Below are 26,443 nucleotides of genomic sequence, written 5' to 3' on the forward strand. Positions count from 1 at the left end.
TCCCCGGGCCAAAAAAACCAACTTACAAATAGTCATATTTATGTTATATTTACAGGAATTTTTATTTATATGAATTTGTACGTTGTCTTCCTTATTTATGAAGATTATGGCATCATTCAGCTAGGGTAAAGAATGTCCTAAAAAGAACAGTCCAAGTTGTTTCTAACCATGTAGGAAAAGGGGGAAGCCTCTAACAAACCCCCTTTTTTTCCTCTTTCACAAAAATAACAGAAGGAAAGCTGCTACTGTAATCAGCAGTGACTGCAGGCATTTCCTGTATTTTTATATCAAGCTGGTTGTTTTTTTTCCATTACATACCCAGTGAACTCCAGTTAGGTCAAAACTAGAGAAAAACAGGACCAATTATGCGCCTCCAAACCCACAAATCTGCCTACTTAGCTCTGCTAATTTTATCATGTTGACTCCATGGTTCTAAGGAGCCAGAGACAGGAAAATCTCCATGGGCCATTTGTTCTTCTGCAGAGCAGGGTCTCTGTCCTTCCCCTCTGCTTTTATCTCATCGGGTTGCCAGCATCCCAAGATGGGACACTTGCTCCATCTGTCACAGGTTGCTCAAAAGAGAGGGTCTTGGATCAAGTCCCTGATTTGGAGAGGTTCCCAGGCTCCCAGGCTCCTGGGGTCAGTGCTCCAGACTTGCTTTTAGACAGGTCACTGCCTACGCCTCCGGGTTCCAGTTACTCTTGTCTGTCACTAGGGATCTACATGCTTATGCTTTCTCCTCCAAAAGGACAAGAGGTCTTCTTCCCTGTGCCTCACTTTCCATCTTTGGCTTAAAGTCCACTTCTCCTGCTCTGTCTTCTGTGGTTATGAGGGAGAAGTAAGGGCCTTCTTATTGGAGTCAATTATGCAGTAACTGTCAAATAGAAGCTCACTCCATTCACTTTTGGTACTTCAAGGCTTTCCATGAAAAGTGCTCTTCACTGTGTGCCCACATTTTTAAAAACAATTTTTAAAATCTTGCTTATATTACCAGATTACACTAGTTTTTGCAACTCGTGTGGTGTTTTGACAGTTTCTAGTAACTAGTCCCTCTTTGAAACCTTCTGAAAAGCTGCAAAAACCATACTTTACTAACAATACTATAGAAAGGTGACCAGATCTTTGGTCATCTTTGGGCAGTTTCTTCTCCACCTGGTCCCACAACCACCTACATGCCCACTTTCCTGCCTGTGCAGAATTTCAAGTGGTTACTTTCTGGCAATGTTTCCCCTGCTCCTGGTTCCTGATTCCTTCATCATCTTGAATGACAGAACCACAGAGGAGTTTCATTGGTTGTCAATTCCACAAAACTGTTCTCTAAGCTATTCCTCTCGGGTTCTTGGCTTTGCCAGTTTATCCTGCAATTTTTGCTACTATTTATCAACGTTTTTGCTTGTCATTTATATGAATCCCCTTACCTCATGTGCCTTGGCATAGTGATTTCAGACTGTTAAAGCTGAGTAAACCTTAGAGAGGTGCCAGTGCCATCCCGCAATAGGGATCAAGAATAGAAATGTTTTTGCGATCACAGATGACCCTACTCTGCAAATATAGGTGGACTTGCAAGTCCAAACCTGGCAACCTTGGTATCACTCTTGCAACTGATGGATAAATATTTAGTGATCACCTACCATGTAACCTGACTCCAACAATAATAATGAACAACTCCTAAGCCCTCTCTATGTGCTTTTGCAAGCATTACCTCATTTACTACTCACAGTAATCACATGAGGTAGGTATCACTACTATCTCAGGGATGTAAGCATGTATGTATGTATGTGGATGCTGGGGATCAAATCCATGCATGCTAGGCATGTTCTATTTCTGAGCTGTACCTCTAGACCCATCCTAGTTTGAAATTGACAAAATTGAGGGTTACAGGGAAACAAACAGCCCTAAGCTCCAGGTGAGGCCAGGGTCCCCCAAGTGTGCCTGTGACACAGGTGTGAAACCCCCCCCCCCCATCCAGGTTGCATACCAGCCTCCCCAAAAGGGAATGTGAGATGCACTGAGGCTTCTGTCTATGTGATTTCTGGAAAATTTCTTTCGGGATGCACTGCTTCAAAGTCACTCAGAAAAGTCATTTTTTCCTTTAGTATGCACACATCACTTTGGATATAAAATGACATTCAATAATCAGATTTACTTGCAAAGTAGAAATATTGAGTCACAAAAGAGATTACATTCATAAAACCTAGAAAACAATATAAAAATATCCAAACTAAAGGCAGCATTTATAACAAGGATAAAGTCTCCTAAGAGGACTATTAAAGAAGAGCACAATACTCATTGGGACATATAAACTCTAGTATATTTGCTTTAAAACTTATCAGTCTGTTTCCTAATAGCAAAATAGAAAATCTTCCAGAACCCTGATGACATTATCCTCATACGTTATCTGAAAGAACTAATTTGGCCAGTCCTATAGCACTTTGGGTAGTTGACTGCTTTGTCACTTACCTTTGAACATCAAATTGGGCTATTTACTTAATAAGTACTTACTTTAATAAGACAACAATTTTGTTTCATATTCTTTTTTATATTATACTTGGCCTGTAATTTTCTTTACTCCTGGCTTCCTGTTTTTTTGTTTTGTTTTGTTTTGTTTTGTTTTGTTTTGGTGGTGGTGGTGGTGCAAAAGAATGAACCCAGGGAATGCTGACTTAAATCCCCAGTTCTAGCTCATTTTATTCTTTTATTTCAAGACAGAATCTTGCTAAGTGGTCTAGGCTGGCCTCAAACTTGTGACCTGATGCCACTACCTCCTCAGTAGCTGGGATTACAAGTAAGTACACACTAGCACACCCAACTAACAGTTCTTTAGATTCCCCAAAAGAAATGTCTATCTGCTAGCCATTCCTGCTTGCCCTCTCTGGACCTAACTTCTGAAGTGTGTCTCATTGGCTACTTTTATTCCTCCACTTCTCTAGTAGCCTTGCGCGGAGCTTTTATCTGTGAATGAGTATCCTTCTCGGGAACAGCATTTGTTGAGGGTACTGAAGGCACATCTTTGGCCAACCCCAGAGGAGAGGTTGAGCTTACCTAGGAGGCAAAAGGGGCAGAGGATGGCTCTGGGTGTGGAAGGGTTAGCGCAGAACATGTCCCAGCAATTAATTGTCTCGCTTGATTTTAGTTGAGGGCAGATGGGAGTGTAACGGAGCGGGTTGGGGGAACACATACTCAAAATAACGCCACCTTCTTACTTCGTAACTGTTCCAAGTGTCAAAAGTATCAGGTTACCCCAGCAGCTCCCCAATCTCCTTTCACACTCTTCTTAATTGTCCTGTTTTATTTGAAACTAAGATGAAAGCAATCAGGTCATGGTCACCCAACTGCTTACTACTCAGTCATGGGAACGTTGTACATTAGAATCCTATGGATTATAGTTACAAGGTGGCTCACACCCACCTGTGTACAATGTTGGGAAGTCCAAAAAGCATCTCAAGGCTGTGTGTGGTGGTGTCACCTGGAGTCCCAATATTCCATTCACAGCCTAAGCTGGGCACCTTGGCATACTAGTGAGAGTCTTGGATTCCTAACAACTTAGGTGGGGAGTCACCACTCACGAAACGGAAACATTTCAATACTAAGCAAGCCCTATATCAGTACCACACTCTGAAATTCCATAAGCCACTGGGAAAATGCTCATTCATCTTCTGAGGAGCTCCCACTCCAACAATCCTACTCCTGTCACATTACAAAGCAAGCTCTTTCCCACTGTAACTTTAGGCTTTGGGTGGACTAGGATCCACAAGTTCCTAATAGGAATGTTGTTTGTTTATCTTGTATTGAAAAGGAAAACAAAGATGAAGAATCATGTACAAAGATAAAAGAAAAGAAGGCAAGCGGTGGGAACATGCTCTGTGAGTTGCGGGGTATCCTCTGGGACAGGGTGCTAACTGCAGTGGGGAAGGCAGCCTGTGTTTGGTTCCAACCAGTTTCTAACGATAGCTCCCAAACTTGCTTGCATCTAAAACACTGATTGATAACTGAGATCGGTACACATAAAACCTTGATGCCTGTGCAGTGAGCAGAGATTCCCGTATTACTTGTAAAATCTGGCCGCATGCATGCAATATGTCTTTCATGGATAGATATGATGATACAGACACACAGCCTGTCCTTAGACAATGAAGGGGTCCCCACTAGAAAATGTCGGAGAAGCTGCAGGAAGACAGGGCTCCTCTGACTTCTCTGCACCTCTCAGTTTGTTCTTCCAGTTATGACTGTTGGCTCACAGCTCTCAACAAGACTGACCGGTTGGAAACTTTCCACCGAAGATTTGGGTTTTATGAGATATGCCTTCATTTATGCAAAATGTTGGGTTTTCACACTCTCACTAATGGTAATCACCTCTACCATCTGCAGCAACTTGCGAAAGATGGGAAGCAGCCTCATCCTGTGGAGGCAGTGAGGTGAGGCATCACTGCCTGGATGAGCTGAGTTTAAAACCTTCATTGAGCTTTGGATAGCTGTGAAATACTATTTCCCTGCAGCCGAATCCAAATAACAGCTGCCAGTCTCTAGGACAAAGGCTTGAACAGTACAGCGGTCAAGGAGGAGTATCAAATAGCGTAATTTCCTAGCAGCATGACCCTTGTGGAGGGCCACACAGGACAAGTGGGAAGCTTTGGGGAAACTTTCTCTGCATTTCTCAGCAGCCCAGGCCTGTGGGACAGGATTTCCTGAGAGCTTTTAGGATACAAAATCTTGGGAAGAGGGTCTCCAAATACATACTGTTAGGGCCTCAAATACTTCTTTCTCCAACTCCTGCCTTTTTTTTTTTTTTTTTGGCTTAAGTAATCTAGATAATTGTTCTAATTGCCAACTTACCTACCTACCCACACACACACACACACACACACACACACACACACACACACACCCTTCACGCCAGTGCAGTAGCATTCTCTCTGGTTCATTATGACACGATGGTGGGCTATCTTGAAGGAAGAAAGGGTTTTAGATTCTCCTAGAAGTTTTGGACTTGGGTATGATTTCTACCAGTTTGGCAAGGAAATGCCCAATCTATGGGAAAGTTGCACCCCTGACCAGAAAAATCATAACCAAACCCCCTGGTCACAGCATACTATCACAGGCACAGAAATTTCCTCGCAAGGCAGGCCAGCCCCTGAACATACCTGCCACTGCTATGAAGCAGAGCAGAGCACCTCAGGACTCTTGTACTGTACTCTCCATGCTTGTCTGGGTGCAAAGGTGCAGCCTAGCATCTGTTCAGGTATTCAACATGTGTCCAGGGAATGAAAAGAAAAGCAGTGGTTTATTCCCATTAAACCAAAGCCATTGATTCAGGAAATAAAAATCAAAGACAAAAATAAATAAAGGAAAAAGGAGAGCTGGCAGTATTTAGAATATTTCTAAAGAGAAACCACAGAGGTGAGGTATCATCACCCATTTGGCGCTCCCCACAGCTGACAGGACTATGGAGAACTAGCTAATTTTTCTTCTCCGCTCACACTGCTTTATGCTGGATGCGTGAGGGTGATTACTATCATATTGCCCTTGGTGTCTCCATCACCCAGGAAACTGTTTTTCCAAAAGAAAAACCCAGCCAGGGCATCATGGTTCAAGATATTCTCTCTGCTACTGTTTAAATCCTTGCATGACCACTCTGCCTTCATCAGGACAAAAGTGCTCCTCCTCATCAGTATCGAGCTTAACAAAGGAGAACAGGCCACTTTGTTTAGAGGAAGAGTTGTGACAACTACTGATAGTTATTCGGCATCTACTTGATTATGACTACATTCTAATATAAAGGTAAGGAAACCTGAGACCTCCTCAAGGTAAGGTATCAGACATCTGTGACAGTCTGGGATTCAAACCCAAGGTTGTTTGACTACAGAGTTCATTAACTGTGGCTTACAGGACAAAACAGGAAAGAGAACATGTTGACAGCAAGTGGACACAAAAAGGGCAGCCCAGAAGTATATGGTAACGTATTTTGAGTAATTACCCCCAGCCTTGATCTAGTGGTGAGACAGGAAGGTCCAGGGCAGTCGCAAGGTCCGTAAAGTAACCAGGTAGTTCTCATACAGGAATTACGGTAATGGCTAATATGTCCCACTCACTGCCAACCCACTGGCTAAGTGTTTGCTGTATTGTCCTATTTATGCCTCAGAATTTCCCTGTGAGGAGGGACTCTGACCATATGTCATAGATTTCACAAAGTCTTTGTTTTTGGCATTTTGTAACAAATTAAAAATTAGGTGGATTTTACGATTACTATCGGAAATTCTTCTTTCTAGTGGAAAAAGCATACAAGGAAAGGGGAAACAAAGAACAAATGCAATAAATAGAAAATCATTATGAAGAGGATAGATAAGAATTTAACATTAATAATCAATTTAAATGCCAGTTAAAAAGACACTGGCAGAGGGGATAAAAAAGCAAACAAAAATCCCACCAAATCTAACTGTATGTTGTCTATAAGAAACCCCCTTGAAATATAAAGGTGCATGTAAGTTAAAAGCAAAGGGATGGAGAGTGAAATACTATGCTAATATTAGACGAAAGATAGATTACTAGGCAAAAATACAGTGCCTTTTCTAAAAGATAACCACCTATATTAATTTCAGACAAAGCAGATTTATGATGCAACTGTAGCACATTATTTTAAATGAAATAAACCAGACACAGGAAAACAAGTACTGAGTGTTTTCTCTCGTGCATGGAAGTTTAAAAACATGTAGAATGTAGAATAATGATTACTAGAGGCTGGGAAGGGGAGGGGAGGGTGTGTAAAGAGAGGCTGGATTTCATTGGGGCTTGCTGTAAGTATCAGTGTCACACTGACCCCCATTAGTATGTACAGTTAATACATGTGGATTTTAAAAAATAATGAGGAAAATTTCCAGAGCTAAAGAAGGGTATCAGGCAATGATAAAGAGATAAATTCTTCAAAATCACCTTAAAACATCTAAACAGGTATGCACCTAACTGACTCAAACAAAAACCGATAGAACTCAAAGCCACAGTGGCCTACATATCATGTCTACTTGAGTGGTATGAATAAGAAAGATAATGACAAGTACTGCTAGGGATTTGGAGATACCGGAATCTCAGTGCTGTTGCTGGTGGGCATGTAAAATGGTGTACTTATGTTGTAACAGAATTGCTCAGTTCCTTCAATGGTTAAACATGGAGTCACCATTTGAAACCCACTTAACTCTGACATGTTATTCAGCCATCAAAAAGGAACGATGTACTGATACGTGCTACATGGCAGCCAGATCTTAAAAGCATTATGTTACATGAAAGAAGCCAGTCACAAGAGAGCATATAGTGTGTGACGCTATCTGTATGAAATGTCCATAAAAAATATATAGAGGCAAGTAGAAGAAACCAAGATTTCCTTCAATGGTAAATCAGTTGTGGTACATCCACAAAATAGAATATTATTCTGCGGTAAAAAGAAATGAGCAAACCTGACTGACAGTATTGAGTCCTGTGGAATATGCTCAGAAGGGATGTATAACAGCTATTACAGGAAATCTTGAAAAATTCAGAGAACTTTATAGTACAGAGGGAGGCTCACTGCATGCAAATTTAAAAAGTCACATGGGAGGCTAAGGAATGATAGGATGAAATGTAAAATGTGACAAATTATCTATCTGTATTATAAATGCATCCAAGAACTTCACTGAAGATTTGGGGGGAAAGTACTGATCAGAGTAACTTTGGAAATTGAATCTGTAAAACTACATAAAAAACAAATTGTATATAATCACTGAACTTAGAATGGACTTTATTATGTCCCCCCACCCAAAATCATCTATTTAAGTCCTAACCCCTAGTACCTCAGAATGTGCCTGTATTTGGAGACAGGGCCTTTAAAGAAGTCACTAAAATAAGGCCATTTAGGAGGTCCTAATCCACCCCAACTGGTCTCCTTTAAGAAGATACCAGGACAAACAGAAACAGTAGGCCTGGATGCACACAAAGGGATGACCCTGTGCAAGGGGGCTGCTATCCACAAGCCAAGGTGCAAGCTGTACCATATCTTTCCTCTAGCGCCTTCACAAGAAACCAAATATGCAGGCAGCTTGGTCTTTGCCAGCCAGCTTCCAAAACTGTGGAAAATAAATCTCTTTTGTTTATGACCCAGTTTGTGGTATTTTCTTATGGCAGACAGTATGCTAGTTGATAAAGTTGTTTCCCAGGTTAGTTTAGGACAAATTCTAACATCACATAGACGTATACTATAAGTGAGTAATTCAGTAAATAGATGGCAGATAGAATGATCCACGTGGTAACAGGCTAGAACCAAAGACAGCAGTAGGAGTTCATGTGTAGTCTTAACATACATACAACATTACACATGGCAATACTTACAGATACGTTTATGCCCAGCAATTAATACAAATGTAATTTCTTCTGCTGTCATTTTAAGAAGTTCTGAAAGAAATGACATTCCCAGAAAGAACCAGGAAGGAAGCAATGCCCCTGTCTGTGAGCCAGCCAGAGCATGGACTGGGGAGAACCAGGAAGGAAACGAAGCTCTTGCCTGTGAGCCAGCCAATGTGTGAGCCAGGAAGAGAAGAAACCAGCTGATTTGGAGGAACTGTATTGTTTGACTGACTTTGCAAGCCTAAAGCTGGCAGTCTGAACAACTATTTAGAGGATAGCAGCATGCAATATAGTAACTATTGTAGATTGCTTGCTGTCTTATCACTGTTTCATTTTATTATTGTTTTATTCTCTTTAAAATACAACACAATACAATACAATACAATACAATACAATACAATACAATACAATAAAAAAGACATGACATCCCAATGGCAGTGAGCACACCTAGCACTAGATTCTGGTTTCTATTTACATTCTCCCCTGGAAGGAATCAGGGATTCTTGGGAAAATGGCTGATCCTAGGATTGGGGCAGGAAACTCTCAAGATAGGCTACAGCATTTCATAGTGTCAGAAAGCAAGGAAGTACTCAAAACAAAACACCCCTCTCTGCTGCAATGGCAGGGGTTATGAATATGTAAGTCAACTGAAAACATTTCCAGTGAGCAGATTTGGAATGCTGTGAACAATGAAATAAAGTGGTATGAGACTAAACCCAAGGTATAAAATAAATGTCCATGAGCCCATATTAATAGAAATAAATGAGCAAATACATATTGTGGGAGAAAACAGATCTCCCACGAAGAAGAATTCTAAACAAATACATAGCTACTCTGTTCTCAAGGAGGTGGAATGTATGTAACTTCCTACTCCTGAAGTATGGACTTTGAATAGTGATTTCTTTCTAGAGAATCTGAGGAGGGGGATAACTTCCAGGTGGAGAAACCTGGCAAACACTATCTCAGCTAGGTGATTAAGATCAGTGTCCACAGTAAGTCATGCTGATAGCACAGGTACCTGTGATATGCTCTGAGGAAAATGGTACTTTAATCTGTGGTCTTCTCTAAAACTCAGTCATATTCTGCTCATAGGAAAAACAGCCCAGTGGAGGATAGTCAACTTGAATATCTAACTAGTACTCCTAATATTGACAAGGTCATCGAAACAAGAAAAGCCTGAGAAAATGTGATGGCCAACATTAGTCTAAGGAGACATGACAAATAAATGTGACGTATTCTGCATGGAATTCCAGGTTTAAAAAATATTATGTAAAAACTCGGGAAATTTAAACAAACTACCAACTTAGTAATAATAATACTTAGTAATAATTTTGGTCCATTAACTGACAAATATACCATAGGATGTTAATAGAGGAAGCCAGGTAAAGTTTGCATGAGAAGTCTTTGTAAGTTTTACATACATCTAAAACTGTTTGAAAATAAACTTTATGGGCTGGGGATTTAGCTCAGCGGCATAAGCGCCTGCCTTGCAACCAGGCAGTTGTGAGTTCGATCCCCGGTACCGATTAAAAAAAGAAAAGAAAAGAAAGTTTATGTAAGTAAAAAATAGCATATCTTAAAATTTAGCATATCTTAAAAAATAGCATATCTTAAAATTTATTGAGCTATGACATTTATCTCCACTCTAGTGAGGTGGAAATCAAGCCCAGAACTGCCAGGTAATACAATGTGGACAGTCAGTGTTCCCAAATCCTTTTTGGTTACTAACCAGCAGAAAGTGTACTTCAGTGGCGCACATCTAAGGATGGTTCTAGGGGGAGGGAGAGACCTTCATCTGTAGCATGTGCTGATGTGCATAGAGACACCATGTGACTGACCGTGGAGTCGGGCGGGGGTTCACATGATTTGTTTTCCACTGAGTGTGGTGGCTGGTTCAGAAGAGCAGATTGCAACATTTTCAGGAATTTTATAAGCTGCCTGTTGAATGTGGGTAGCTTAAAATTGACCCTAGGGGGAATATTTACACCACAAAAATCAGCAAAGGCTACACAACTCAGGTCTGTTTGGTTTGTATTTTGAGAGGGCATTTATCAGCATATATCATCAAAACATGAGCACTGACTCAGGGTTCTATCTTTGTCATGAAGAGAACGAGTATCCTTGAATAAATCGCTCAGAGTTTCAGTTTATTTGTCACTAAAAGATGTAATTGGAGTAGCCAACCTCCCAAATTTTCTTCCACCCATCTATCTTTCGAAGTTCCCACAGACTTAACAATCCAAGATCAAGGTACTGCCAGGTTCAGGGCTTTGACATTCATTCCCTATCCCAAGAGCTGGGGTCCCAGGTCTCCCCTCAAATCTCACTATTCACCAGCCTTGAGATCCAGACACGGAAATTCTTTAGAGCCCTGGGCCCACTGTAGCTCTTCCCAGCACCTCGGAAGCTTTTGCACATCTTTCCTCATTCTTCGGCATGATCTCCGTGTCCTCTCTGCTGGCCACCTGCCACCTGCCCCACTGGGTCTCTCTGGGAGAGGTTACCTCTCCCACTCCTTGACCTCCTCTAGATCAGCGACAGTATCTATCCTTTCTGTGTTTTCCTATTGTAACTCTTATCAGCTTTTATTGTTATTGCTTGCTTTATCATCTGCTGTCCACACCCAACTTTAAGTGCCAAGAGGGCAGTGATGGTTTCTTTTCCTTAACATGGTATCTTGAAGGCTACACCTAATGTACCGATTGCTGTTGACCACACAAATGTATGTGCCGAAACCCAGTGCTCATGAGACTACAGAGATGTTTTCTTTGTTGCTCCTCAACAACCAAGAAATCCTCTTCAAGCAAATGTTTTTCCAAGAGCAGATGTGCAACAAGGGAGCAAATTTCTCTCCTGCTTTTAAGAGGATATTGCCACAGAGTTGTGGGATTCTCAACCGAGAAAAGGCCAGGACTTCCCAAGCAAGCAACTGTGACCCTCTGCCTGGAATTCTTGCTCCCACATTGTTCAAAGGCCCTCAGGAGAGTTCTGCTCACCACAGGGACAAATACTTACCTTGGCAACATCAGAACCCTGAAAAAGGCTTTGTTTAAGAGGGATATCTGAAAGGGAGGATCCACTGCTGGTGATCTGATACCCAGACAGCTGAGCAGGGAGCCACCTGCCAAGGAAGTCTTGCATTCCAAGGAATCACAGGAATCATGGGGCCTGATCCTTATTGGAAATCAGGCATGCTTACTGCTTGGATTCCACTATCCTCTGGAGCATTCCTAGGTAACACTGAGATAGCACTTTAGATTCTGCTGAGGGCATTCCCAGACCAAAAAATTTTAAGGTCACAGAACTAGATCATCCAATTTGGCCAGCAAATTGTACAGGTAGGGAAACTGAGGACCACAGAGAAGGAGTAAGGCTTGCCTAACGCTACATAGCAGAGAGAGTTTTCTTAGAGATCTGGCCCAATTCTTATCCTAATGTTCTTTTCCATAGCAGTAATTTATTGACTAGACATTGTGATAAACAAATAAAAAGATGTGTGGTATGGGGCAGGTTGGATCTTACAAAAGGAAGCCAGAGAAAGGTTAGTCCATTAGGAAACTGTGTATTCTGTGGCCAAACACAGTATGCTTAGAAAATTTCCCCACCTCCTGGACCATTGGGTAAAACTATCCATTTATCATAATTTGCTGAAACCTTATAAGACCATCCAAGTAATAAATTGTTGCAATATAGTATGAGACATGCTAAAGTGTGATGTAGCAGATGCAATGCTAACAGGAGGATGAACTAAGTCTAAGCCTGTTGGAAAGAATCATGGAAAATGAGCCAAAGATACATCTTAAAGGTTGTAAAGGAGCTCACAAAACAAATTAAGCATGAGAGTCTATGAAAAGGTACATTGCTCTGAAGCGAACGTTCAGAGTGGTGCAAACAGTGCTTACTTAGAACAGAGGCAGTGAGGGTACCCTGCACATAAGAATGTCAGAGCTCTGGCAGAGAGCACCCCTTTCAGGCCTACCTAAGAAGTGACTCAAAGAGGAGGTCGTGAAGCAGAAAGAGATCTGTGTGAAAATCCCAGAAATGAAATTAGTGAGAGCCAGGAGTTTGTGGTATTGCCTAAGAGGCCGAAGAGACTGGACACCATCTGGAGATAACATGGAGTCCTTATATAAGCTTCTGAAAAATACAGTGCCTCCCGTCCTTGATTTATGAGAATCGGCCAGGAATGGTGGAAGAAGAGAACCAAAGGCAACAAGAAAGAAGGCCGCCATGGTCACCAGCACTAGGTCTTCAGTCTATTACCAGGTGACTAAAGAGAGAAACCCCGACTGCCTTCACCCCCTGCAATTTTCTCCAGCTTCCCTGCTTGCCCCACCTCTGACCAAGTCCTCTTGAAACAAACCCAGAACTGGGAGGGCCCTCAGAGGTTCACACAGGACTCTGCTTACCAGTGCAAAGCTCCCGATTGTTTGCTGAAACAATTCTCATTTTTAGCAGCTCAATCATTAGCCAAAGGCATTGAAGAAACAAAACCTTATGACTCAAACTTGGAGAATTCGGTCTCTACTGTTGCATGCATCACAGTCATACTTGTTCCAAGCTTTCTATTTTGTATAGAACATTGTAAAGTCGTAAAATAAAAATTATATACAGATATAAAATTCCTCTTCACAGGACAGGTCTTGATTCTTCTCAGCGTTTCACTTACTGGCAAGATAAATACATGGTGAAGTTTTTGAGCTGCGTAAAATGAACATTATCAGCTACACATTCAGCCACTAACACTTAGTGAGTGCCTACTCTGTTCTAGACATAAATGACTCACACGTATTAACTCATTTTATTCTCCCAGTGTTTCTAGGGGAAAGGTAATCTCTCCATTTCACAGAAGGAGAGGCTGAGGTTTAGAAAAGTTCCTTGCCAGAGATCATATAACTAATGAGCAGCCAGGAGTTTGAGCCTTGGGCTCCCAGCATCATATCCTCAACCTCAGTTCAATGGTGTATACCAGGAGAGACAAAATTAAGAGGTCACAAAGTCCCTGATCATGTTTTTCTTTGAACACACATTACTAGCTGAGACACTTAAACAAATTTCATCAGGAATTTCCCTCTAGTTCCAAACTTCCTGTTTGCTATGAACTTCCAATGTCAACGGGAGTCAGAATTTTACTTTGGATCTGGTCAGCAATAAAGCAGCTTCCTCAGAAGAATGTAAACTTGGCTTCCATCCCACCCAGCTCCGCCTCTGCTCCTCCCTACTCTCTTCCCCTCTGTCATGTCACAAGGACTTTGGCCCACACTGCAATCAGCAGGTAACACTGCCTGAAATCAGTGAGGGGCAGGAAGGATTGTATCTCACATAAATCAGAACCCACAAAAAAGTAGCTCCTTTCCAAAACCCCAGGGCTGCTAGCTAGCATTACTGTATCAAGGGAATAACCCCTTACTTATACAGCATGGAGAGGGGCAGGATGACTCTCAGGACTAAAATGCTCCTTTGCTCCAGCAAGTCCTAAGGGACCTGGGGGTGGGCACTGGTGAGAGCTCATGACAGTAGCTGGAAGCAGAGGGAACCCGACAGGAAGGCTGAGGCATTAACTGCAGACTCTCTAGTCTTCGCCAGAGTAGACCTGTGGGTTTTTCCCAGCTCACCGGCCACTGTCACGCATGCTCATCAGCACAGTGAGTCATCGTGGCCACGGCTTCCATATCTTTAGATTTGACTAGCCTCAAATTAAAAAAAAAAAAATTTAAAAAACTGCATCTTTACTGAGGCGTATATACAGATAATCATCCCTAAACAATACAACGATTTACACAGCACTTAAATTGTTCTAGCCATTGTAAGTAATCTAGAGATGATTTAAAGTACACAAGAGAATGTGAGGAGCTGATATGCAAATATATCCCATTTTATATGAGCAACTTGAGCACGATAGGTTGCAGTATCCTGTAGTGACCCCGGAACCAACCTCTGTGGATTCTGAGGGATGATGCACTTACATATCCCTCCCCTAAACCCGCAAACTACTAGCAGAATGGAATATCGCTCAAGAAAGGCTTCTTTCTCTGGAATGGTGCCTGGTCCTGAGATTGAGGTCCTGCCCCAGATGGTCCCTATACTGCACAACAGACAGGGCCTCCACACCTACTTCCTCACTCTTCCAAACAGAGCCCTACAGCACTATCATCACTGCAGGCAGTCTGCACTCCCCCACAAAACAACCTCCATGGGCATTTTTATGTCCATTAGTTTATTTGACTTGTACAAATTAAACCAATCTATGGTGCTTGGTATCTTATGTTACTTAACATTTATAGTACTGGTATTACTTTATACATGAGAAAACTGGATCAGAGAGATGAGGTCATTTGCCCAGGGCTACACAGCAAGTAGACTTGAATCCAGGTCTTTTATATTAGTTTGTTAGATCTACAGACTGGGTGGATTAAACTACAAAAATTTATTTTCTCACAGTTATAAAGTCTAGAAGTCTAACACCAAGTGTCAGCCATCTGGTTTGTTCTGGGGCCACTCTCCTTGGGTTGGCATCTTCTTCTAGTGTGTTGACATGACCTTCCATCTGTGATTTTTTTGTGTCCTAATCTCCTCTTACAAGGATACCAATCATCTTAGGTTACAGCCCCTCCTATGGCCGCATTTGACCTTAATTATGTTTTTGGACCCTGTTCCAGGTGGGAGTCCTATTCTGAGCTACCGGAGGCTACAGTTTCAACCTATCAATTTGGGTGAAGGGGACCTAATTCAGCCCTTAGCACCCTCTGACTCCAAACCTCGGTGCTTTCCATCCGTCCAAACAATACAGATGGATCCCCCTAGCTGCTGAGGGTTACACTCAACACTTCTGCTCATGTTTTGTGTATAATTTTCAGAATAGTCCAGGGAGGTCTGCATTATAATTCCCATGACACAGTGGAGAAACTAGACTTCAAACAGTTTGATTATTCTGCCTGGGAAGACACAACACAGATGAAGCTACTCAGTATTCAGCTTCAGTTTTCGGACTCCAAACTCTGCACTGTCTCCCACATACAATGTTGCTTCCCATGTAAAACGGGCCAGCAGCAACAGGGACAGGGTGACCTGGCAGTGCCAGTAAAGGCGGTGGGATCTGGTAAGGTCTCCTTCTTTGGGAAGATCATAAATCCTATGAAAAATAACAGCAGCTCCCTTATAGGGTCGGTGTAATGCTGCTTCAGCTATTATTATCATCATCATCATCATGATTTTTTATTATTACTGACTTCTGGATAAAGAAGAAATGTTGAATATGTTACTATTTCTGTCTCCTCAAAATTATACACAAAGACGGGGAGAACAAGAGAAGAAACAACAGCAAGACTTTTCAAAGCTGGAATAGAAATGGATATGGAGTAGCTGAGTTAATAGACTCAAAAAAGCTGAGTCCTGAACCACCAATAGGGAAAAATCAAGAGAAATTGTGTTTATATTGCAGAATCTCATCGCCCCTCTCCTAAAGCTCAGGTGCAAGTAGGAAGTTATCTCTGGGGATGACAGTGCCATGGAGAGAAAACAGAGTTTTGGCTTTAAAAAATTATAAACTGAGATTCCCTTGTTCCTTCTGCACTGCTCTTTCACTATCTCGTGGGGTTTATTCTCAGAAGAAGAGAACTGGGGTTTTCAGACCTGGGTACGGGGCTAGGCGCTTACTGACAGTCAGAGAAGCTCACAGACCCTCGTACTATGGAAGCCAGCCCTCCATCCCTTTCCCTTCCCTCGGCTTCTTCACTGCTGGCTGCCAGAACTTGTCACTTAGGAGAACGCTGACGATTCTTTCTAGGGTAATCAAAGCCCTTCAATGGGGAAAGTCTAAAAACACTGATAGTATTTTCTCAACTGAGTAGTCAGGTTGTTTAGACTACCCCAAATGTTTTCTCTTCCTAAAGAGAAGGAATCATTAGAGAAATAAATACAACAAATTCCAGTACTGAAGTATTTAATTTTCCAAATTGAAAAAGTCTATCATCGCATTAGTGCAATGGATACAAATAGACTTACACTGAAGCACTAGGTGATTTTAGAGTAACACAGGCAGAAAGCTTTAACACAGTTCCGGAAAAAAAGAAATGGATACATACAAAAGATCAAGAATCAAAATGCCTTTAGACTTCTTAATAGCAACACGAAGTTAGGAGACAACAGAACAGTACCTTTAAATTTTGAGCAAAAGTAGCTTTCGATCTAGAATTTCATACTCAGCCTGGAGGGTAAGCAGTGTGCCAAACTGTATACCACATTTAACAGTAAAACAAAAATGATTTTAGATATAGAGATACAGCTTAAATAATTCACTTCTCATACTGTTTTTCAGAAAACTACTGCTGATACTTCACCAAATCACAGCAGTCTACAAGGAGCAACTGAAAATTGCAATGAATGTTTAAATTTTTTAAAAATGCCTATGGTAGAAGACACATCGCCATTAAAATTGCCAAACTATTTCTCCTCACCTTGAACACCACTGCTCTGGCCACTCTCTGAAGCAGTTCCAGAAGGCCTATTTTGGGAATGTCTTTAGGTGCACTGTCATGGCTGCTCTGATGTCCTGCACTGCCTCAAATATTTACCTTTCATCATCATTTTGACTTGGGGAAGAGACAGAGTCACATGTGGAGCCAGATACAACGAATAAGGTAGATGAGACCCATGTTTTTGCAAGCCTGTCTTTCTGGTGGGTGGCACATGGCAGTAACATTCACCATATTTTGATTGTACCTTGTAAAGAAACTCACAGAACAGGCCTTCAGAAGTGCTTTAGAAAGTTCTAAGAACAATGGGATAAATGTGTTTGAAGCAGGTGTATTTTGAGGGGGTCTACTGGTAAAGTATCTTCATTTCTGTAACACTTCATATTAAGAAAGACAAAACCTCAGATACAGAAAACAGGCTCTGCAATACAGGAAAGCAAGAAAAGTGTGCTCCCAGGACCAGTGACAGGGAGCCCAGGCAGGAGCTCTTTAGGTAAAGCACTTGAACAGGATGAAGGAAAAAGGCCTTCTAAGAACACAATTCTTGATAGAATGGCAATAGCACCGAGCAATCTAAGGGGTGATGTGGACAATCTGTAGAAAACGTGTGGCTGAATTAACAGTAACTACATGGAAAACAAAGAAACAATTATTAGCTTCAAGGAAAACAAACTCCAAAAAATGTGTACCAGAGGACAAGCAATTGTAACTCATCACATAGTAATTCTAAAGAGTACTTCAGTGATAACAACGCATACAGTGTATATTTACTTATCCAAAACTACATCGAATTATAGTGAGAACGCAGAGTTGAGAAGGGTTTGCACATATGATAGGGGCTTCGGGTGGACAGTGGGTGGAAAGAGAACTAAAACCACATCTTCCATAGTGAAAAATCACTAGATAATGCTGACATACAAACATGGAACAGTAAAATGTTACTTAGAAATAGAGAGTTCTATTCTGAAAGCTAGACGAGTTGAAAGTGGTTGTTCCTTTGGAAAGGAAAGTGGAGGGAGGGCAGAAAACCGTTCTTTATTTCTATAGAAATCTCACCAAACTGTGTGACTCTTTATCTATATTTATATCTTTGGTTAAAGTAACATTTAAACTTTACATTATTCCACTATGTAAACTTGGGCGAGTTACTGCCTACTTTGGTTTCTAAGTTCCGCATCTATAAAAACAAGGACTTGGGTTATACAGTCTCTGGAATCCTTGGTTTAACATTCACTCGTGATTTCTGCCTTGGCACCTGACATCTCCCCATCAGCAACTCAGTCCTTAGATCCTTAGGGGTTATACACACAGATACCCTTCCCTTCCTGTCTTCCTCCTTCCCCTTCCTTTCCCTTCTCCTTTCTTTGTGTGGTACTAAAGATTGAACCCAGGGCCTTCACAATGAGCCACATCCCCAGCCATATTTTTTTAATTTCTATTTTAAGGCTGAGTTCTGCAAAGCTGCCATGCTAGGCTTGAACTTGTGATCCCCCTGCCTCACCCTCCCAGAGTGCTGGAATGATAGGCACTTGCCACTGTGTCTGCCTAAAATACAATTTTCTAAAGTGCGAGGAGAAGCTGACAGCCAAGACCAGCGCTCTGAGGGGAAACTGGTACCCAAGTATTCTCTGTGTGACCAGAAGACTGGAAGGGTAAAAGGAATAGATGCCCCTTCTTTGCTTTGGATTAGTTTTAAATAAAACTAATAATGTATTCAACTGAGATAAGGCTTTAAGTATTGGACATCTTACATTTTTCTGTTCGGTTTTAATTTTGTTTTTTGTGGTAGTGGGGCTTGAACCCATGGCCTTTACACTAAGCCTTTTGCTATTTTTTATTTTTTATTTTGGAGTCTTGCTAAATCACTAAGTGGCCTAGGCTAGGCTCTAACTTGGGATCCTCCTGCCTCAAATCCTGGGCTTACAAAGATCTTCCAGGTATTGATTTGGGGTTAACTGGAGACCTGCTGGTTGGGACCTCTCCAGCTATGCCAAGGGCAGGTGCATCCAGCCACACACTTTCCCTTTCACCCAGCAAGCTATGCGTGTATCATACCTGAGTGTGCATTTCCCAGCGAGGCCTGTCATGGGGTGACAGCAAGTACGACAGACACACAGGGTGCCTGAGGTGACTGGCTTGGGGTAATGACAGTGGCTCATTGATGGGAAGACGGGGGGAAGTCAGTGAGCAGAAGGGTTTCATAACTTACAGCTTTCCTCTCTGGTGCTTAAAATGATGAGTGTTAATCATTCACAGTACTGTACATAAATAAAATGGCTATTCTTTTCCACCAGCTTACATTTGTCACACTGCCTTTCAGCAGCCACTCTCTGCTCCCTCCCAAAGGAGACACGGCAGGTGTTCTGTGAGATTCGCAAACGATGATCAGTCACGAAGAGGGTCCTTAACTTGTTCAAGATCTCTCCGAGGATCCTCTGGAAATATTAACAGTTTACCCCTGGACAGCTGTCAGCTGTGTGGTTGGTGATAGGAAAGCTGACTTCACATCGTCTTGAGTGCTTAACTTTCTATTTATCTTACAATAACTACTTTCATTGCTGCAAAATGTTCAGTTTTATCAGAAAGAAAGAAAAAGAGTAAGAAGGAATTCAATGTTGCGATGCGGTTCCAGAATCCCTTTTGGAGCCTGAACTGGATAAAAAGATCACCAGTGTTATTCGGCTGTATCCTAGTGAAAACCAACTTACAGCCTAATAAGACTAGCTAACATTTTTGAGGATCTGCTGTGTAGCAGGCACAATTCAGGATCACTTAGGGTTATGAATTCACTCAGTCCCAACAACTCCAGGAGCCAGGTGTCATTCTATAGATGAGGCAGAAAGCACGAAAACACTAAGCCAGAGCTGAGACCTCTGGTTGTACAGTTTTGCCTGGTTTCGGGATTGCACAAGAGTAAGAAGGTACTCACCTCCTCTCAAGGTCCTCCCCTCTCCCTCTGAGGCAGATCACAATCTCTGTCTCCTCTGTCAGACCACAGGGACAGAGGAGTGGGCTTTGGAAGTCAGCAGCTATTGACCACATGCGGGCACCAAGCCCAATGCAGAGAAGTTGTTGGAACCAGCTCTGGACCCTCTAAAATCTCTACCTTTCTACCTTATCCAGCAGGGAGGATGGAAAATCCATTCTCAACTTCAGCATGAAACTCATTCTCCAAAACCTGGTCTTGTTGATTCCCCAAAGAAAACCCCTTTTATCATATAAGTATCATATAAAATGCGGTCTCTGCCTGGCTTCAGAACAACCAGAAGTGAGCAGGCAATGACACAGAGTGACAGCCTCTCGGTCAACCTCAGACTGACTAGCTGACACAGCTCTTCTGCAGGCAGTGTGGGCAAAGGCAACATGGGACGTGTGGATTTCATGGTCCTCATGAGGGTAGAATGTAAGAGATAAGAGGCATCAGGGACTTTTCAGAGTCAAGGGGAAGCGGTGTGTGTTAGATGTCAGGAGTGCTTTCAGGAGAGACTTTCAAGGGCACACCTCTGAGGTTGCAGGCCCCTGGAGCAGCACAGACAGGAACAAACATGTGTCGGACACCAAGTTCAAGCAGAACACTGTCCTTGGCCACCAAGTAAACATGATCCATGCATGATTCTCCATCACAGAATGGGGTCATAAATAAAAGCCCAAGCTCGGTAAAGTGAACCTGCTAAATGCTTGGTACAGAGAGACTGTCTTTGCGGGCATGACAGGTTGGGTGGTCAGGGAAAGCCACACACAGCTGAGGCACATGACACTGTCCTCAAGGCAGAATGAAACTTTTCCAGAGCTGTAGTCCCCACATCACCTGGGAGCACTGAAATACACGCAAATTCCCGAAACCTATACCAGATCTATGACTCAAAAGCTCTTGCCATGCTACCTTGGAATCTTCATTCTGTTATTATGATGAAAAAACATACAAAAAAGTAGACGAAAAACTGAACCCTTAAGACCCTATCATTCAGATTCAGCAATCAGCAATTCAGAACCATCTTCTTTATCCTTACCTTCTTCTCCTCCTTCAGAGTTATGGAATTCTTACCTTTTTTTAAACCAGGGATTCTGAGGCACGGTGCATGTTCACCCTGATTGTGAACTTGGAACCACTGATCAAGACAAGTGAATCCCAGGATCAGTGGGGAAAAAGCCCAGAGAAACTAAGAGTGGTGTTTGGCATAGAACAGCAAGTCATTTGCAGGATTTCGAGAGTGGGATGCATGGTTAGGAGGGTGACGATAAGGGTCAAAAGTTGTTTATACCTTCCACATCTGCCATGCGCCAAGTATGGTCTTGGCCCCATGATTCCAAGTGAGGCTGTATCCCTGTTAGTAACGTATGGGGACTGCACTCACTCTCACAGGAACAGTGTGGGGACAATGTCTCAAGGAATAGTAGTTGTTCTTCTGGTCAGTGGCAAATGACGAGGTCCTGCTTCATATGGGTGACCTCACATAGTTGACTCTTGGATTCCTATGCAGTTTTATATTTTTCTTGCAAATTTTATTAATACATATTTGCAGTATATAATGATTATACTCATCACAAGGATGCACAGATCTTGATTTTTTTTTTATGGTCCCTTTTCTTGCCTTCTCTTTCTAACTAGCTTATGAATGATGTGGTGGGTAGGGATTAGGGTTTTAAACTAATTGAAATCAACATTCATACTTGCTATTTACTGTGAGCAAGACCAGAGCATGCAGCATAAGAATGAAAGAAGATTCATTTTGAAAAGAGAAGAAAGAATGGCCCTTCAGAGGGTATGCAAAGCCAGGCAGAGTCCTCACAGGCCCAGTGTCGCAATGAGGGCCTTGAACTGAAATTTATCACCAGCCAAAGCAAAGACTCAGTTTGCTAATGGGGCCAAGTAAATAGTGAGGCTCTAATTGGATGGAGGAGGCGCAGAGGAGAGGGGAGTGCTACGGGCTGGCAGATGAGTGGGAGGAAAGCTAAGAGGTTTTGTGGGATGGGAGGAAAGAGGTGTGTTGGCCCATCAGAGACGCATCCTAAGGAAGCTGCCAGGGTCCATGCCCTGGTATAATCTCTAACTCCTTCCCCTTGAGTAGGTGGGACCCAAGACTTACCCTTAACCAAGAGAGCAAATTTGGCAAAAGTGACATTATGTCACTTCTGTGATTATGTTACATTATATGGTAAAGGTATAGGGATTTTGCAGATATAATTAAAGCTCTGAATCATTTGAATTAATCCAAAGGAACATGATCTTGGGTGGGCCTGATTAGAACCCTTTAACACAATCATTATGGGGCAGTATTTGGCATCTTGCTGCAAGACAGGCAGCTGTAAGCCACTAGTAGTACACGCATGACTATCCCATTGGGTGGCATGGGATAGGCATGCATGTACCACTGGGCATTGAGGCCCTTGCGGGAAGTGTTAAAGGAATTTCACTGCTTCCCTGAGATTAGAGATTTGAAGCAGGCAAGACTTTCTCTCCTTCTGGCTTTCACCAAACCACAGCCACACAAGATCTAAAGCTGTGAGGAAAATAATTCAGCCGTCAATGTATGAAAGGAGCCCAGTTCAGATGAGAACCCAGGGCATGATGTGGAGAGATGTGCCTCCCTCCTGACCCCAGGAACCAGGGGAATAAACGGGGGTGTTTAATGCATCGAAGCTTATGATGATGGCTGACGTGGCCATAAAGAACAAAGGATGGCCTCAGCCTGTGAGAGCAGGCTGAGGAGCGTGGGTTCCTTCATCTGGGGCAGGCAAGGCTTTTCCCCATTCTCTCCAGACACTGTCGAGAGAAGGGAAGTTGGGGTGAGGTTGACCAGAGTCTCCAAAGAACATTCAGGCAGCCCAGGACACTGTTCCCAGCACCAGATCAGTAACGCTTAGGTGAGTGACTAAGTTCTGGGTTAACCCAAGCCAGCTACTCTCCCACCCAATTAAAGGTACAAAACAACAGAGCGGCAAAGACCAAGGAAAGAAATAGATGGTCATTAAAAAAAACGTAAGGAACTTTCACGTCCTTGTTACTAATTATAAATATTTACTCCTCCCAGGATTCCTGACCTCACAGAAGAATGTGTGTAAATACTTAGAGTCCCTTACTCGAAAATTAGTGTGCGTGCATGTGTCTGTGTGTGTGCATGCGCGTGCGCACACACACACACACACACACACACACACACACACTTGTTCTTTGGAAAGGGACTGGGCAGCAGTAAGGGACTGGGTGATCTGCAAAATGTCACTTCCTGTCGAATAATGTCTAGTTGCCATTCCCCACCCCAGATCATAAACCCCTAGACCTTGAGTGGCTCCTCCTTCCCTGATTCTATCGGCAGGAGACAACTAAGCCAAACAAACTCAGGAAGTGGCAAGAGATTGGGAAGGGGAGGAAGTTCATGGCACAGAAGGAAAGAGTCAAGCGAATGCCCTGATGTTCAAGGAAGAGGGTGGGGGAGAGACAGAAATGAAGGTCACCTCAAGGTCATCCGGCACTGAGCCTTTAAATGTCATGCTGGAGCTTTAAATCAAAACTGGCACAAACAATTGGTTAAGTCTCCTGAGGCCATTCAAATATTAACATTCACAGTGATTAACAGCCCCCCCAAAAGTTCTCTGTAAGCAAAATGGAACAAACAACTAATCTAAAGCCTATTGCTGGGAGACCAGCTGGGCAGAAGCCAAAGTCAGTTCAAATATCTGGAGAAGTCTTTATACTTGGGTTTCAGGAAAGAGGAGAGAGAAGAGGCTACCTGTAGATCACTCCGTGCTGGTGGAGGAACATGAGGGCCGATGTGACCTCCGCAGCATAGAACCGGGAGCGAGGTTCATCGAATTTTCGGGAGCGCTGAATCTGGAACATGAGGTCTCCACCGTTGACATACTCCATGACAAAAAAGAGGCGATCCTGAAAGGAGAGAAGAAAATACCACCAGGTCATTTCATTGCGGCTGCCTACACAAGCCAGGAAATGTGAGCCTGGCGTAAGCTAACAAGACTCAAGGGGGAGAAAGCTCAGAAGTGAGTGAATGCTGGGAGCACATAATCCAAAAGGACAAAGGAATGAGGGACACAAACCAGGGTATTATGTTAAAATACATTTGTCTTACTTTCATGGACATGAGCTTGATCTGTAAGAAGTCTGCAACTGATAGAGAACTAGGTCTTTGGTTCAGCTGTGGCCTTAGACAAGTCTCTAGGTGCTAGGTACCTTCATGTATGTGGCATGTTGTTTAATGGTCAGAAACAGTCCTGACTCATGACATCAATGGATGCTGACAGAACACAAAAAGACTTTGCAGACATGAAAATCAGGGATCTTGAGAAGGTGGGACTAGGCTGGTTCTCCAGGCTGAAATTGGTGTGATGTGGCCACCAGCCAAAGAATGCAGGAAGTCACCAGAAGCCACAGGGAGCAAGGAACAGAGCCTCTGGAAGGAGACTGGTCTAGGGTCTGACACCTTAACTTTTGCCCAGCAGGACCAGTCTCAGACTCTGGCCTCCAGAACTGTGAATCAATTCTATTGTTTAATTTGTTAAGGTAGTCTAGGAAATTTGAAACAATGTAATGTGAAATAACTTGTAATATTTTCTGCAATAACAGTGACATGCAGGAATGAGTGGAGACGACCATTCCCTGTTTTGGCTTTGGAGGCTGTTCCTCCCAGGATTCCTATGGTGCACTCCTCAAGGCATCCTTCAGATGGCCAAGCCACAGCCACACCTCACTGCAGGTGGCACCTCCTCGTCTGTAAATCTATGCTAACAAAGACACAGGATGGATCAAAATCCACTTTTGCAGTTCCTTGACATTTTTTTTCCCTAAGAGCCTCGCATGTGCTAGGCAGCAGGCAAAGGAATATTAGCCCGCAGCGCTCTGGGTGTCTTTGTGGTTGGAAATTACAAACTCTGGTTAGAGATGGGGCATGGGCAGAATGATAGAAATAAAACCCAGGAGGAAGACACAATAAAGACAGTGGATGCTGAAAAGATTTAGAGAAAGGGCCACTCTCTGACTGGGGGCCATGGAGTGTTGTAGATGCAAATGGTGAGCATCTTAGGGACCAAGACAGTGACCAGATCAGTTGGGAAGGAAGTGTTATGGGACCAGAGGGGCAGGGTGTATGCTTAACACACAGACGGAGTCTAAGTGAAGTTTCCCAAAGGAGACAGTTTGTCATCCAGACCGTAAATGTGAGCCCTGGTGCTGCTTTACTTAGGAAGCAAATCTCCTTCATTACCTTCACCTTTGTGACAGTAAGCCCACAGTTAAGGACTGTTAGTATCCCTTTGCAGCCACCACTGGAACTGCAGGGGCCAAAACAGAGTTCAAACCCTTTGTAACTTTGGACCAAAACAAGAATCATAAAAGGCATTTTAATGCAGCCTCCCACATGAGCAGGAAGATTATGTCTTCACCTCCTTCCAAAGACCTGAGGCAGAAGTATAAGATTCCATCTACGTCCATCCAAGTGTATGATGATGTTCAGGTTGTGTGAGGACAATATAAAGGTCAGCAGATTGATAAAGGAATCCAGGTTTAAGGGAAAAACTACGCCTTCTCCACTGAATGAATGAATGAATGAATGGGTGTAGAGGAGAAAGGGGAAGGGCACAACTGTCCATGTGGGTATTCACCTCAGCAGGGTGATCATCACCAGGCCAGACTAGACAAAGACTTATAAAAGATCCTGGAATGAGAAGCTAAATGTGGCCAAGTAGGAAAGGAAAAAAACAAATATAAGGAAGAAACAATTGTGATGATGCAGGGAAAAAATAAACTCATATACAACTTTGACTAGAAGCTGCTAAAATGAGAAAAAAAAAAAAACAATGACTAAAAAATGACTGTTACCAATCCTAACCACCTTCCCCCTCCACATCTCGGAATTACACAGGCTTCACTGCTGCTCATAAAGTGTCTTCCCTGCAAGGGCTTCCCCTGCAAGGGCTGCCTGGCTTCTCCCCACCCCCCAGCACAGTTTTGTACTTGTGAATACGCGGCTGTCTTGCTGATTGCTCATCCAGTCGTCCCTTCTCTGTCACATCCTCAGCTCCGAAACCAACCCGATGCTGACACAGGTGGGAACTGAGCCCCTAGAGGGGTCAAAGCTCTCTGGGAGAGTCCCACGTGGGGCCCAGGTTAGGGACCACAGACTCTCATTCCGTGCTTTACATCTGTGTGAAATGAACACTGGAGGTTGCTCCTTTTTTTTTTTTTCCTTTCAAGGACTCCCTCAGGAACAAGGGTTCTCAAACTTGTGTATAAGAATTACATGGAGACTTACTAGAAACCCGATTTCTGGACCCCTCGCCCAGTCTCACTCAGACTTGGGGGAGAGCTTCTCCAGCCAGTTTGGAGGAGATATTGATGTAGCTGGCCCATGGACCACACTTGGAGGACCTCTCCCCTTGAGCACCTGGAGAAGCCCTTCACCCGACAAGGGGGAGGCATCCATCCTTTATTAACAGTGTCCCCTATTAGAGGAACCACACCACCATGCAGGCGAACCATCCTCGCCATCTTCAGCCTGAACCTGGCTATTGCAACAATGCAGTAGTTGTTTATCTGTAACTGAAAGAATCCTAATCGTTAGAAAGAAAAATCCAAGCTGGGTGTGTTG

General features: G+C 43.0%; 1 protein-coding gene and 1 pseudogene across 2 annotated transcripts in view; one reads left to right on the top strand and one right to left on the bottom strand.

Moving 5' to 3' along the window:
• Positions 1 to 26,443, bottom strand: part of Prkce (protein kinase C epsilon) — a 463,885-nt gene that overhangs the window by 59,613 nt on the left and 377,829 nt on the right. For both annotated transcript variants that reach the window (XM_003473065.5, XM_063229099.1), the window contains exon 11: positions 23,573 to 23,727. In XM_003473065.5, coding sequence (XP_003473113.1) covers positions 23,573 to 23,727 — 155 coding nt within the window. The remainder of the gene's footprint in view (positions 1 to 23,572; positions 23,728 to 26,443) is intronic.
• On the top strand, positions 23,940 to 25,786 carry LOC106028303 (large ribosomal subunit protein uL24-like; annotated as a pseudogene).

The sequence above is a fragment of the Cavia porcellus genome, unplaced genomic scaffold (assembly GCF_034190915.1).
Source record: "Cavia porcellus strain 051 isolate PalLab524CR breed Dunkin Hartley unplaced genomic scaffold, mCavPor4.1 scaffold_1, whole genome shotgun sequence".
Taxonomy (NCBI): domain Eukaryota; kingdom Metazoa; phylum Chordata; class Mammalia; order Rodentia; family Caviidae; genus Cavia; species Cavia porcellus.